Source organism: Physeter macrocephalus, chromosome 12, assembly GCF_002837175.3.
Source record: "Physeter macrocephalus isolate SW-GA chromosome 12, ASM283717v5, whole genome shotgun sequence".
NCBI classification, from domain to species: Eukaryota; Metazoa; Chordata; class Mammalia; order Artiodactyla; family Physeteridae; genus Physeter; species Physeter macrocephalus.
Window position 1 is genome coordinate 70,773,478 of NC_041225.1, and position 13,696 is coordinate 70,787,173.

Consider the following 13,696-nt stretch of genomic DNA (forward strand, 5'->3'; position numbering starts at 1 on the left):
ACAAGCAGTATAAAATAAAAAATTACTGGACATGAAAAGAAGAAAATTTAAGCATAAATAAGAAAAAACAGCCTATATAAACAAAAAGAAATAGTGTAAATGTTGGACTAATGAATATTAAAATGGAAATTTAAACAGCTTTTAAAAATTCCTAAGTATGTACAGTAAAAGATAGACATAATGAGTGAGCAGAGAATCTTGGTAGCAAAACATGGACTAGAAAAAGAACCAAATGGAAATGCTGTAACTGAAAATTACATTAACCTAAAGAAAATTTCACCAGATGAGCTTAAAAGTAGATTGGACAATGGAGAAGAAAAGATCAATAAACTTAAAAGAGCAACAGAAAGAAAATATCCAAACTGAAGCACAGCATGAAGAACAAAAAGCTGGGGGGGAAAAAATGGACAGTCTCAATGACCTATGAGATAATCAAGCAGTTAAAGCATACATAACTGGAGTCCCCCCAAAGACAATAATGACTGAAACAGGAAAAAAAAGTTTTGAGATATAACGGCCTAAAATTTGATAATAGTGATAGAAAATACCAGCCCACAGATCCAAGAAGCTCAATGAACCACAAGCAGGATAAACACAAAACCACAAAGAACTACACTGTAGAGGCCAAACTGCTGAAAACCAAAGACAGAAAAATCTTAAAAACAGAGGGAAAAGGCAGGTAAACAATAAGAATGACCTGACCTCCCACTGGAAACAACACAATCCAAAAGATAATAAAACATTCTTTAAAATGATTAAAAAAACTGCAAACCTAGAATTGCATGCAGTCAACCCTCATAATCTGATTCCTTAATTTGCCAACTGGCCTACTCACTAAATTGATAAACCCAAAATCAGTACTTACAGCAGCAGGCACATGCAGAATAGCCATACATTCCAGTCCCCCAACATATGTTGCCAGGTGAGGTCAAACAGGCAACCCTATGCCTTCTTGCTTCAGCTCACATACAGTAAACAAGTATTCTTTTAGCAGTCTATTTAGTGCCCTACTGTTTGCATTTCTGTGCTTTCTGTTGGTATTCTGATATGACCCCTAAGCACAATGCTGAAGTGCTGTCTAGTGTTCTTAACAGCAAGAAGGCTATGATGTACCTTACTGAGGAAACACGTATGTTAGATGGTTCATTCAGACATGAGTTATAGTGCTGTTAGCCATGAGTTCAATGTTAATGAGTCTACAATATATATCAAATAATGTGTTTCTTTAAATAGAAACACACCTAAAACAAAGTTATATACTGACAAGTAACAAAAATGCTATGACTAAAGGTTCACAGGAACTTAACCCTGTATTTCCCCTAGGGACAATGATTCAGTACCTGCTAATTCAGTATTTTCTGTGACTTTATAGACCATAACCACCACAAATAACAAAACTGACTGTATTCATCAAAAAATCCTTCAAAAGTAAAGCTGAATTAAGATATTAACAGACAAACAAAAGATGAAAACAAAAGCTGAAAGAAATCATCACCAAGGGACCTGCACAATAAGAAATGTTAAATGAAGTTCTTCACAATGAAGAAAAAAGATGCCAGATAGAAACCCAAATCTTCATGAAGGAAGGAAGAAGGGCAGAAATGGTAAATGTATGTGTAGATACAAAATATTCTCATTCCCTAAGTTCTTTAAAGAAATGGTAAATATATGAGTAGATATAAAGTATTCTCATACCTTAATTTCCTTCAAGAATAATTGACTTTTGAAGGAATACAAATTTGAAAAGAAGTAAAACTGTCACTGTTTGCAGATGACATACTATACACAGAGAATCCTAAAGATGCCAACAGAAAACTACTGGAAAGAGAAATTAAGGAAGCACTCCCATTTACCATTGCAACAAAAAGAATAAAATACGTAGGAATAAAAAAAAACAAAAAAACTGACTTTTGAAGCTTAAATAATTACAATATATAATAATATATGTAGAAGTAAAATGTATGACAATAAAAGCACTAAGGATGGAAGGAATATGTAGAAGTACAAAATGAACAGAAGCAGATGGGACAAAGAGAAAAGAGATTTAAATGGGGACTTCCCTGGTGGTCCAGTGGTTAAGAATCCATCTTACAATGCAGGGGACGCTGGTTCAATCCCTGGTGGGGGAACTAAGATCCCACATGCTGTGGGGCAACTAAACCCACGCGCCACAACTAGAGAGAAGCCCACGCACCGCAATGGAGGATCCCACATGCCACAACTGAGACCCGAAGCAGCCAATAAATAAATAAACAGACTTAAGTGAATCATATTAATAATTACACTGAATGTAGTGAACGGCCCCAGTTAAAAGGCAGAGGTTTACAGGCTAGATAAAAACCCTACTATGTGCCACTTAACAGGACACACACTTTAAACATAAAAACACAGGTAGGTTAAAAGTAAAAGAATGTAAAAGGATATATGATCCAAGCACTTATCCGACAAAATCTGGAATGGCTATACTAATGTCGAGCAAAGTAGATTCAAACACAAGGAGTAGTATCTTGAGATTACCAGAGGTAAAGAGGGGCATTTGATAATGAAAAAGGAGTAATCAGACATAACACTAAATAGATATAACAACACTAAAGGTATATGGGAAAGGTGTAATGGAAGTACATGAAGCAAAAACTAGAGAGACAAGGAGAAATCTACAAATATTATTTAAAAATTTTAACACTCAACTCTCAGTTAATTGATAGACTGGACACACATGCACATACACACACACTCAATAAACAAGGATATAGATGATTTAGACAACACTCCAATGAACTGACTTTTATACAGCACTACAACCAACAACAAAATATACTTTCTTCTCAAGTACACATGGAACATACACCAAGATAAACCATTTCCTGGTCTATAAAGCAAATCTCAATAAATTTAAAAGGACTAAAATCATGCAGCATATGTTCTTTGACCACATGAATTAAATTGAAATCAATAAAACAGAAGAATTCTGGAAAATGCCCAAATGTTTGGAAATTAAACACACAATTCTAAATAACTCATGGATCAAAGAATATATCACAAGAAAAATTAAAGAATAATTTAAATCAAATGATAATGGAAATCTGCAGGATACAGCTAAAGCAATGCTTAGAGAAAATTTATAGCTCTAAATGCTTTTAGAAAAAAGGGTTAAATTCAAAGTCTAAAGTTTCCACCTAAGGAAACCAGAAAAAGAGCAAGTTAAACCCAAATAAGTAACAGAAAATAAATAACAGCAGAAATCAATGATATAGGAAACATGCAAACTACAGAGAAAAATCAATGAAACCAAAAGTTGTTTCCTTGAAAAGATCAATAGAATTGATAATCCCTAAAATGATCAAGAAAAAGAGAAAAATAAGTATTGGAAATAAAAGAGGGACTATCACTATAAATCCTAAAAAATAAGAGAATATTATGAACAAGTTTATGCCAATAAATTAGACACTTAGATGAGTGGACAAATTCCTTGATGTCCACTCATCAAGATGAAATAGTCAAGTTCCTTGAAAGGCATACATTTCCAAAACTGACACAAGCAGGAACAGAAAATCTGAATAGCTTTATATCACTTAAAAAAAAGTATACCCATAATTTAAAACCATCTCCACAAAGAGAACTCCAAGCCCAGATGGTTTCATTAGTGAATTCTATAAACATCGAAGGATGCTTATGAAACTCTTTCAGCAAATTAAGGAAGAGCAAGCACTTCTCAAAATGTTTCACAGACTTATGCACTAATACCAAAACCAGACAAGGCTATTACAAGAAAATAAAAATACAGAAAAATATTCCTTACACAGGCATGCAAAATTCTTTAAGAAAATATTAGCAAACTGAATCCAGAACTTGGTAAAATAATAAAGCTCTCAATAATTTAATAATGATGGTGACTAGTTGAGACTGAAAAGTTATAAAGGCTATTTGTGAAAGAGATTTATATGATAGGTTTAAACCCCCTTAGAACAAAGATGAACAGAATTTTAAACAAGTAAATTCCCTTCTTTTCTGAGACCAAAGACTCCAGTAGATTAAAAAAATTTTTTTAATGCTTTAGGTCAGCTTCACCTAGGGCTGTCAGAACACCGAGATAAATAAATTTAACAATGGCACCTTCCAATTAGTCAAATTTACAAGTCAGTCTATAAAGTTGGGGAGAAAAAAAACAAGCGATTTTTTTTTTCTCTTTTCACAAAGGCAACTGACGGAACATAAATATATAATTGCCCCTACAGTACAACCACAAGAGTCCTCTGGTTTTAAGACAGCAGAAAATACTTTACGGGTGGGGGCTTGTATTCTTTCCTAATCTCCTACATGTACCTCTCATAACTACAATCTCTACTCATCTTTTTGTCTCTGTACTCCGCCCTAAACCTAGTTAAAAAAAAAAAAAGTGCGCTAATTTTTTCTTAATATTGAACTTCCAAAGGACCACCAATTTAACCAGACTATTGCCAAATCTGTTTGAACAACAAAACTTTATAAGCCTTCTTCATCTATGGTAATAAGAACAAGTCATTAAAGAAATAATGTTTTTTTTTAAATTAGAGGGCCACCTAAGCAAAGGACTCAGGGACTGCTAAAAAGATAATCCAATATTTAGCAGCTTACAGTTCCTACTATAAGAGCAGGAGTAGTACCTATTGTTTGGCATTATCTATCAACATTTTCAATGCATATACCCTTTGGATCAATAATTCCACTTACGTGAGTTTATCCTACAATGCATACATCCTACAACACATATGTATACTTCTATGCATGTATTTGCAAAGAGGTATATATAAAGGTGTTCACAGCAATGTTATTTACAACAGAAAAAGCTGAAAGACAACCTAATTAACCATCAATAAGAGACTGATTAAAATAGGGTACATCTATATACCTTGTATATGTAAATAAATTAATGTTTTAATTCAAAAGAGTTGGGATTTGTTTTTTCTTTTTTCTTTTTGGCCACACCACGATGCAGAACTTCCCTGACCACGGAATGGAACCCATGCCCCCTGCAGTGGAAGCATAGGGTCTTAACCACCGGACTGCCAGGGAAGTCCCAAGACTTGGGATTTTTATTTGAGAGAAAATATTGCAGTAATTCTAGAAAGATACAGAATATAGATCAGGATTCATCTATAATATTATATTCATTCAACAAATATCTGAGTGCCTATGCCACATCTAAGGCACTGTGCTCAGCAATGCAAATATAATGTCATACAGTCCTTTTCCTCAAAGAAAAAAGGTAATACAGCCCCTTTCCTCAAGGAGCATATAGTCTGGTGAACAGAAATGAGTAAACATACCATTCCCATATATACAGTATGATACATATGATGAGGTAAGAATAGAATGTTATGGGAACACATGAGTAAAGCAACTTAAAAATTAAGAATCACCATTCCAAGAAACAAAAAACCATCAATTTAGATGTGAAATTATCAATTCCCCTTTAGAGTTGAAAAGAATGATGAGGCCATTGGTCTGAGAACACCTTAGCATAAGCAGAGCTGGGTCCTACCATTAAAATGCACGCCTATGTCCTACATTAGCTAGCCACAAAGGTCACACTCACCCATTTAAACACTGCTGATGAATTATGGTTCTGCCTTTACAGTTCCCATCCCTGGCACTACCACCCCCAGAGGGACCTTCTAGGGTCTATATTTAGAAACAGGAACAAAAAGTCTCAAAGAATGTACTGTAAGAATAGTTTATCTGCCAACATTTACTTCTACTTAGAGGTCCCAGGGAAAAATCAAGAACTATTATCCATTTGGTTGGTACTTTTACCCTGGGCTAGCAAAGTACCTTTAAAATGTGTCATTTAAATTGGGGCCTTGCAACAGCAGTGGTTCAAATAAACTGCTTTTAGGTATATTATGAAATAACTACACATAAAACAGAGTCAATTACTGAACAATAGAAAATATGTTCCTTTTTGTAAATGTTTCATATAACATAGCAAATCTTCCAAGTTTACAGAAATACAGTGCTCAAATAGCATGTTTTCTAAATACTATTCCACATAATTAGACATGTATCAAAGGTTCAATATATATTCATCACTTCATTTTAAAAAGGATTTGAGGAAGCTCATGAGTTAATAAAAAGAACTATAAATTTGACACTGAGCTTCCTAGGAACCAATGTGAAATGTAATTCACTTTATCCTTAAGGAGCACACCACTTGTTCCCAACTGTTATTCCTAGTCAGAAAATTAGAAATGGTTAACAAGAGAATTATTCAGAATCTCTAAATTTATCAGTTCCATTCCTTGTTATCATTTTCTAGATAATAATAGGAGAGAGGATGGGGACTGGATTATGGCATGACATCCCTTTCTTTAGCAACAACTACTTCCTGGGAGTGTCACATCACTGTTTACTTGAACTTTATGTTAGGACTGACACTTAAGATTTAAACTATGTATCATTCAAAATCTTTTAACATTTCTAATATGTGCTCCTACGCTGATATAAATAATCATATAATAAATGACTTTGTAAAAGACTAATAATTTTTAATCCTTAAGCCATAACCTATACTTATGAGCAATATTCAATTCTAAACAAGCTTCCATTGCAACAACAACTTTGGACAATCTCCGAAATTGATTTAATAAGCATCAACATTCTTTTCTTTGTATTTATATCCATGGCCTCCAAGTCCTATCAACTTTGCTTTCATAAAACGTCTTATTAACCTAAGTATAAAAATAGAGATTCAGAGCCAAAAAAATCATGCTTCCTAGAGTTTCTTATATTCCTCCCTGTATTCCATTTTCACTGAATGAACTAGTAATGAACTACTTCAGGCTCTACTCACCTCTCTCAGAACTACTGTGTAACATTTCTAAATAGTTCCCCTATTTTTCTTTCTAACCTATCTTGAATACTGTCACCAAATCACTTTTCTAACACTGCTTTCATGATGCCATGCCTCAGTTCAATAATTTTCAGTGGCTTCCCAATGTCTAAAGCAGTAATTCAGAAGGATGAAAAATAATGAAATAACTTTATATTTTGGAAACAACAACAACAAAAACATTGTTTCATTATTTAAATTGCCAAAAGCAAAGGCAATTGTGAATGGCAGAGCATGGATAAAAGCAGGATGATAAAACCCTAATTCCTTAATTTGGCATTCAACACCCTGCAGAATCCAGATCTACCACACATATTCAATCTTAATTAACACTGGCTTAGAACATGTCCAGAGACCAACTCAATGCCATCTTTAATGAATGTTTGCATATCCTCAAAGCCTAGGTTAACCAACCACCTTTTTAACCTGAAGCCAATGTTTCTCCAAGAAAAATGGTCAGCAGGGGAGAGGTTTCAGTCTCACTTCAGTTACTTCATTGCAATGGGGATGCTCCAAGCACAACAGCAAACAGCAAAATTACAACTTACCAAGTAAGGGAAATCAGCGTTTACTCAAAAAATAGGGTAAACAACAATGTTACATACACAACTGTCAGGGATCTACCATATTCACTAACATAAACCCTCTTCCAGTCAGACTGCTCTATGTTTCTAACCATGTTCTGCACATTTCTCAGCTCTTTGTCTTACTCACATCAGTCCTTTTAGCTTCTCTAAATCTTCAAAACTACATTTCTGCTCCAAAAACCCAATATAAATATTTAAGGAGCACATTTCTAAAATAAACAATATTTTAAAAAGCAAAATTTTTTACCATGGCCTGTTAGAGACCTCAAATGATCTAAGTGTAGTCCACCTCCCCACGCTCACCTTATACCACTCTCTCCCTAGTTTTTCTCACTAGTCTTCTTACTAGATTCTCAAACATACAAAGCTTATTACTGCCTAAGGGCTCTTGCCTCCTAGAAGCTTCTTGGAAATTTTTTATATCTGCAGCTTAAATCTCACCTCCTCAGAAAGGCCTCTCTCAGTGCCTCCCTACCTAAAAACTAAAAAGGCTCCCACACATCTCAGTCATTTTCCACACCATCATTCTGCTTATTTTCTTCATAACACTTAACACTAATCTGACTCCCTTAATTATGTGCATATTATCTGTGCTCCCCCCACGGGGAACACATGTGTCTTGCTTATTGCTATATCCTCATAGCTTAGAATAGTGCCTCTTTGTAGGTAATCAATAATCAGTTGAATGAGCTCGTTAAGAAACCTAGACTCAGTGAAATGCCTTAACTATCTGTGCCCATAAACCATAATGTTCCTGTATTTACTAAAGGAACTAAACTTTCCAAATAGGCAACATCAATACAGAATTAGGGAACTATGTAAGATAGAGTCGCTGAGTAGGCAATATACTTTCTCCTTTGTCTTCCAAACTTAGTATTCCAAAAGTCAAAATTCCAAGAGAATGCTGTCACCTCCTGAATCTCCAAGGTTCAAAGAACAGAACTCTTTTCTTTGTTTCCATGAAGGAATACAAGATGACAAATTAGTATGCTTTTCTTAATCATTAAATTTATCATTTGCAAATTTCTTATTTATTATTTTTCTACCTCACCTTAGTTTCTCTAAAATGTGTGTTTTTACCCAGAAAAAGGAAAATTTGAGTTACTCCTCAGATTCTAATATCTTTAGTGTAGTGATTAATGTTTTGAGTAATGTTTTGGGGTATGTCAATATCAAAATGTTATTCAGAAACATCACTATTGGCTTATCTTCCCCACTGTAGAGCAGGAGTGAATTGAAGAAGAAAAAAATTCTTCCGTGATCTCCCACTGAGTTCCTTTTTCTAGAAAAAGAACCATTTCTAAAATCTTACAAGGCTATGACAATTTCTCAGCAGGCTGTTACACTACCTGATTCTTGATTCTTGCCCTTTTATACATAAAAATCCTACTACTAGTTGGACACTTTGTCCCAAAAGTAACAAGCTATTTGTTAATAAGTTAATTAACGTGTCTAATAAGATGAATTCTCAATCTCTAACGAACTTGATTTTTTCTCTTCCAAAATAGTTTCCCAAGATGAAAAGGGTAATAAAACAATGTCCCTAATAATAATAACAACAACACACAATCAGATGCTCGTGAATGAAAAGATTTGAAAACTATTTACAGACTATGCAGATTTGTCTCTGCAGACCTAAAACATTACTTCTACGAAGTAGTATTTCTAACCAATAAACTAAAACGTCTGTCTCAAAACATTTCATTAAGTCTCTTGGTAAATCTGTCACAAATTCAATTGGCCTATTCCCGATAGGGAATCCAAAGGTTTCCCCTTCTTTAGGAATGTCAACCATTTTGCCTTTTCCTTTTTTCTCTACGATTCAATCACGATGTCGTAAGAGGCTAAACCTGTCCACCCTAAGAGCAATTCCCGACCCTGCGGCAGAGCTGGCAGCACTGCGCCCCCTCGGAACACGACGCCCAGGTCCTACTTCCCTGGCTCGGTTAAGCCGGGAGGCGGGGGGAGACGCCACATCACAACTCGGTAAGCTGGGCGGTGGCAGGCCTTCGCCAGAACTCCTCTCCCCAGTTCTCCACGCGCCACACCACTGGAGGCGCTCTCCCTTCACTGCAGTCGGGTCAAAGTGGACGTTCTCCACTGGACCAGCGGGGGGAGGTGGGGGGTGAAGCGCATGGGGCCACCTCAGCCGAGGGAGGGTTGAGGAGGGGACCAGAGGTGAATGCAGGCAAAGACCAACAGCAAAACTGCGTCTTTTCCCCTGGAGCAACCCAGACGGGTAGACAAAAGATTAGGCCGCCAAAGCCTTCCATCCTCACCCCGAAACCGAGCCAGACCGATTAATCTGCACCCCTAGTTCCTCGATACACACCCAGCTCCTGCAAGGGGTGGGTTCCTAACTTCCCGGACGCGGTGGAATGGAGACCTGAGAGAAGAACCTGGGAGCGGGCGGGGTGCACGTGTTCCCCGACACCCAGACGGACAATAAAGAACAAGTCCGGGCTTCCTCGGCCGCCCCACCCTGCTCCCCGCGGCTCCCACCAGCGGGGGCGCCTTCGCCCCGAGGTCCGCAGACAAAAGCCCCCTCCGGGCGGAGAGGAAGGCTGGGCGCAGGCTTTGGGGGCCGCGCACAAAAGAGGGAGGGGCGCGAGGGGCGGCGCGAGGCGAAGGGCGCGGCACTCACCCACTGAGCCGGAGGAGCCCCTGCGTTTGGGCGCGGCCGGCGTGGAGGGGGGCGCGGCGGGGGCAGGGGCGGCCGGGGTCCACGCGGGCTCTGCCTGAGGGCTCACGTCGGCCGGGGGAGGAGGGGGAGGCCGGGCTGGAGGCTCATCGTCCTCAGAGAGCTGGGAGGGCGAGGTTGCGGTAATGGAGGGTAGGGAGGGCGCTGGCTCCGCCGACGACGCGGGGCTCGGATCCCAAGACGGCTGCCGCTCCGGGGCGGCGAGGGGCGCTGCCGGCAGGGGCCCCCGGGGCGCCGGGGGCACGAAGTCATTGCCGAAGTCCAGCAGGGGCGCGCCAGCCGGGGTGGCGGCGGCGGCGGGCACCGGGGCCGCCGACAGGACGGCGGCGGGCTTCCTCTCGAGCACCTCCAGCTCCTCCAGGTCCTCGTCCTCGTCCTCGTCTTCCTCCTCCTCTTCCTCTTCGTCCTCGGGCTCCTTCACAAACTGGTACTTGAACGCCGGCTGAGGCCGGGGCGGGCTGTCCGAGGACGAGGAGACCAGAGGCGACTGGTCCATGTCTTCCATTGCTGGCGGGGGAGAGATGTTGCTGCAGCTGCTGCCTCCGCAGGAGACGCTTCTCCTCACAGCCGCGGGCAGTTGTGGGGGGTGGGGAGGACTGAGAGGGGCAGGGCCCAACGAGCCGAGGGACCTGCAGTGGCGACGGCTCCCGGAACAATGAGACTGCTCCTCCTGCCTCCGCGCCCGTGATGCGCCACCCGCCCCGTCCCCAGTTGCCGCCGCCGCCGCCGCCGCCCAGACGAGCGAAGGAGAGAGGCCAGCCGACTCTCCGCCCAGTTTGGCGTGACTCACCCTCCTGCCAGGGAGAGGCAGGCACTAACGCGGGAGGGAGCGAGCCAATCGGCTAAGAGATAGAGTTGACGGGCAACCAGCCGGCCCAACGGAAAAGGAAAAAGACGCAAGTGGATGGGTGTTACTGCACTTCCTCTCTTTTACCGGCCAGGCTGGGTTCGATGGGCGGGGTTTGGAGCTGGGAACCCCACAGTCAGCCTAGGGTAGTTGAGGGTCGAACTGGGACCTTGGCCTTACCCACAGCTGGAGGTCAGTCTGTGTAATTAGAGTACTGGGAAAGCGAGCCGGCTGCCTGCTTGCCCTGAGGTGTCGGAGACGCTCCTGGCGCGCCACCGGAAGGGCGTTATCTGGGGGACTGGGAGTGGAAACTTTCCTCCCAGGAAAGGAAAAAACCCAGAGCGCAGAAAGGTACTAAATAACGGGACCGTGGAGTAGCCTTAAGGATTGAAGTATACGTTAAATTTTAGATTTTGAAATAAAAGATTGTCTTTTTTCAAACTTAAATTCCCAAACCACCTTATCACTACTACCATCACCACCTTAAAAGCAAAAATAATATTTTTGACAGTTTTAAGATCAGTCCCAGTCTAAACTGCAGATCCTGGATGACGTAGGCAAAACAGCTGGGCTGGACGATCTAGGGACTGGGGCAGACCATTTGAAAGTCTGCTCATCTCCTTCAAAGAGGGTTTTGGGATCTGCCCGCTACTGGACTCTTACTTGGTAGAAGGATGAGTCACCCAAAGAGGAAGGGGAGAGAGGAAAGTGGAAAGAGAACGATGCCTTGGAGGGCAAATTTGATTCACATTATATTTCAGTCACTTTAGGCTCATGAGTCAACATTTCGGATGATTCAGGCTTTCTGGGAGTCAGGAAGCCAAATACATACTCATTTCTTTGGTATGCCAGAATGAGCATAATCCCCATTCTACTTTTTCCAGAACTGGAGGGTTTAAAGAAAGTGGTTGCAGAACATTTAAGTATCAGCATCTAGAGGTTTAGAGATCCCTTTTATCTTTCTGATATACCTTCCAAAAATATTCCCTTCCTGCCTAATCTGGAGGCCCTGGAGAGAGGAGGTTAGCTTGCTTTCAAGTTGCTCACAGTATAGGCCTGCAATACCTTAGTCATTGGCTACTCCTGGCTACTGAGCACTTGAAATGTGAGTCATCTGAAATGAGATGTGCTGTCAGTTTGAAATGCACACTAGATTTTGAGAGTTAGTACAAAAAAATTTTAATATCTCAATTTTTATATTGGTTACATGCTGGATTGATAATATTTTGGCTATATTGGGATAAGTGTAATATATTATTAAATTAATTTCATTTGTTTCTTACTTTTTAATGCATCATCTAGAAATTTTTAAATATATATGGCTTATATTTTATTTCTATTGAACAGTGCTAGTCTGAATTGACGATTAAGAAATGTTGATTGGGACTTCCCTGGTGGCACAGTGGTTAAGAATCCGCCTGCCAATGCAGGGGACATGGGTTCGAGCCCTGGTTCAGGAAGATCCCTCATGAGCAACTAAGCCAGTGCGCCGCAACTACTGAGCTTGTGCTCTAGAGCCCGCGAGTCACAACTACCGAGCCCACATGCCACAACTACTGAAGCCCGCGCGCCTAGAGCCCATGCACCACAACAAGAGAAGCCACCGCAATGAGAAGCCCATGCACCGCAACAAAGAGTATCCCCCGCTCACCACAAGTAGAGAAAGCCCATCTGCAGCAACGAAAACCCAATGCAGCCAAAAATAAATAAATAAATAAATAAATTTTTTTTAAAAAAAGGAAATGTTGATTGCCATGGGGAATCACGGGTTATTTAAGCAAATTATTAGCTCCAACTAATTAATATTACCCTAGGCTCAATTTGGGTATTAAAAAGGAAAAGCAGGGGTTGGGGAGAGGGAGGAAGGACACATAGGTGGAACACAGGAGATTTTTAGGGCAGTGAAACTATTCTGTATGACCCTGTGATGATGGATACATGACATTTTACATTTGGCAAAACTCAGAACTGTACAACACAAAGAGTGAACCGTAATGTAAACTGTGGACTTTAGTAATATATCAGTATTGGTTCATCACACCAATGCAAGATGTTAGTTATAGGGGAAACCGATTGGGAGGTGGGCATGGGAGTGTATAAGAACTCTTTTCTGTTCAATTCTTCTGTAAATGTAAAACTAATAAATAAACTTTATTATTTTTCTTTTAAAGGAAAGGTAGAACAAGATTTCCTGGCAATGTTACCTGATCAGGTTAGTTATCAACAATACATTCAAGACCTGACTTATCAGGGCTTCCCTGGTGGCGCAGTGGTTAAGAATCCACCTGCCAATGCAGGGGACACAGATTCCAGCCCTGGTCCAGGAAGATCCCGCATGCCACGGAGCAACTAAGCCCATGCACCACAGCTACTGAGCCTGCGCTCTAGAGCCCGCCAGCCACAACTACTGAAGCCCGTGTGCCACAACTACTGAAGCCTGCGCGCCTAGAGCCTGTGCTCCACAACAAGAGAAGCCACCACAATGAGAAGCCCTTGCACCGCAAGGAAGAGCAGCCCCCGCAGGCCACAACTAAAGCCTGCGCACAGCAACAGAAGACCCAACGCAGCCAAAAAATTAATTAATTAATTAATTAATTAAATCTATAAAAAAAAAAGACTTATCAGTCCCACAGAGATGAACTGGCTTTATTTTTAGAAAATTGTTGTGAGTTGCTTTGAGTTTGTTTATTTGT

At 40.4% G+C, this 13,696-nt stretch overlaps 1 protein-coding gene across 4 annotated transcripts in view; it reads right to left on the reverse strand.

The window, feature by feature from the left end:
• RTN4 (reticulon 4) overlaps positions 1–10,928 on the reverse strand; it is a 66,788-nt gene extending 55,860 nt beyond the window's left edge. For 2 of the 4 annotated variants that reach the window (XM_024118543.3, XM_028497179.2), the window contains exon 1: positions 10,100–10,911. In XM_024118543.3, coding sequence (XP_023974311.1) covers positions 10,100–10,661 — 562 coding nt within the window. In that variant the 5' untranslated portion in view covers positions 10,662–10,911. Of the gene's footprint in view, positions 1–10,099 lie in introns of all 4 variants that reach the window. The other 2 variants (XM_024118545.3, XM_024118544.3) reach the window with 2 other exon arrangements.
• Positions 10,929–13,696: the final 2,768 nt, after the last annotated feature.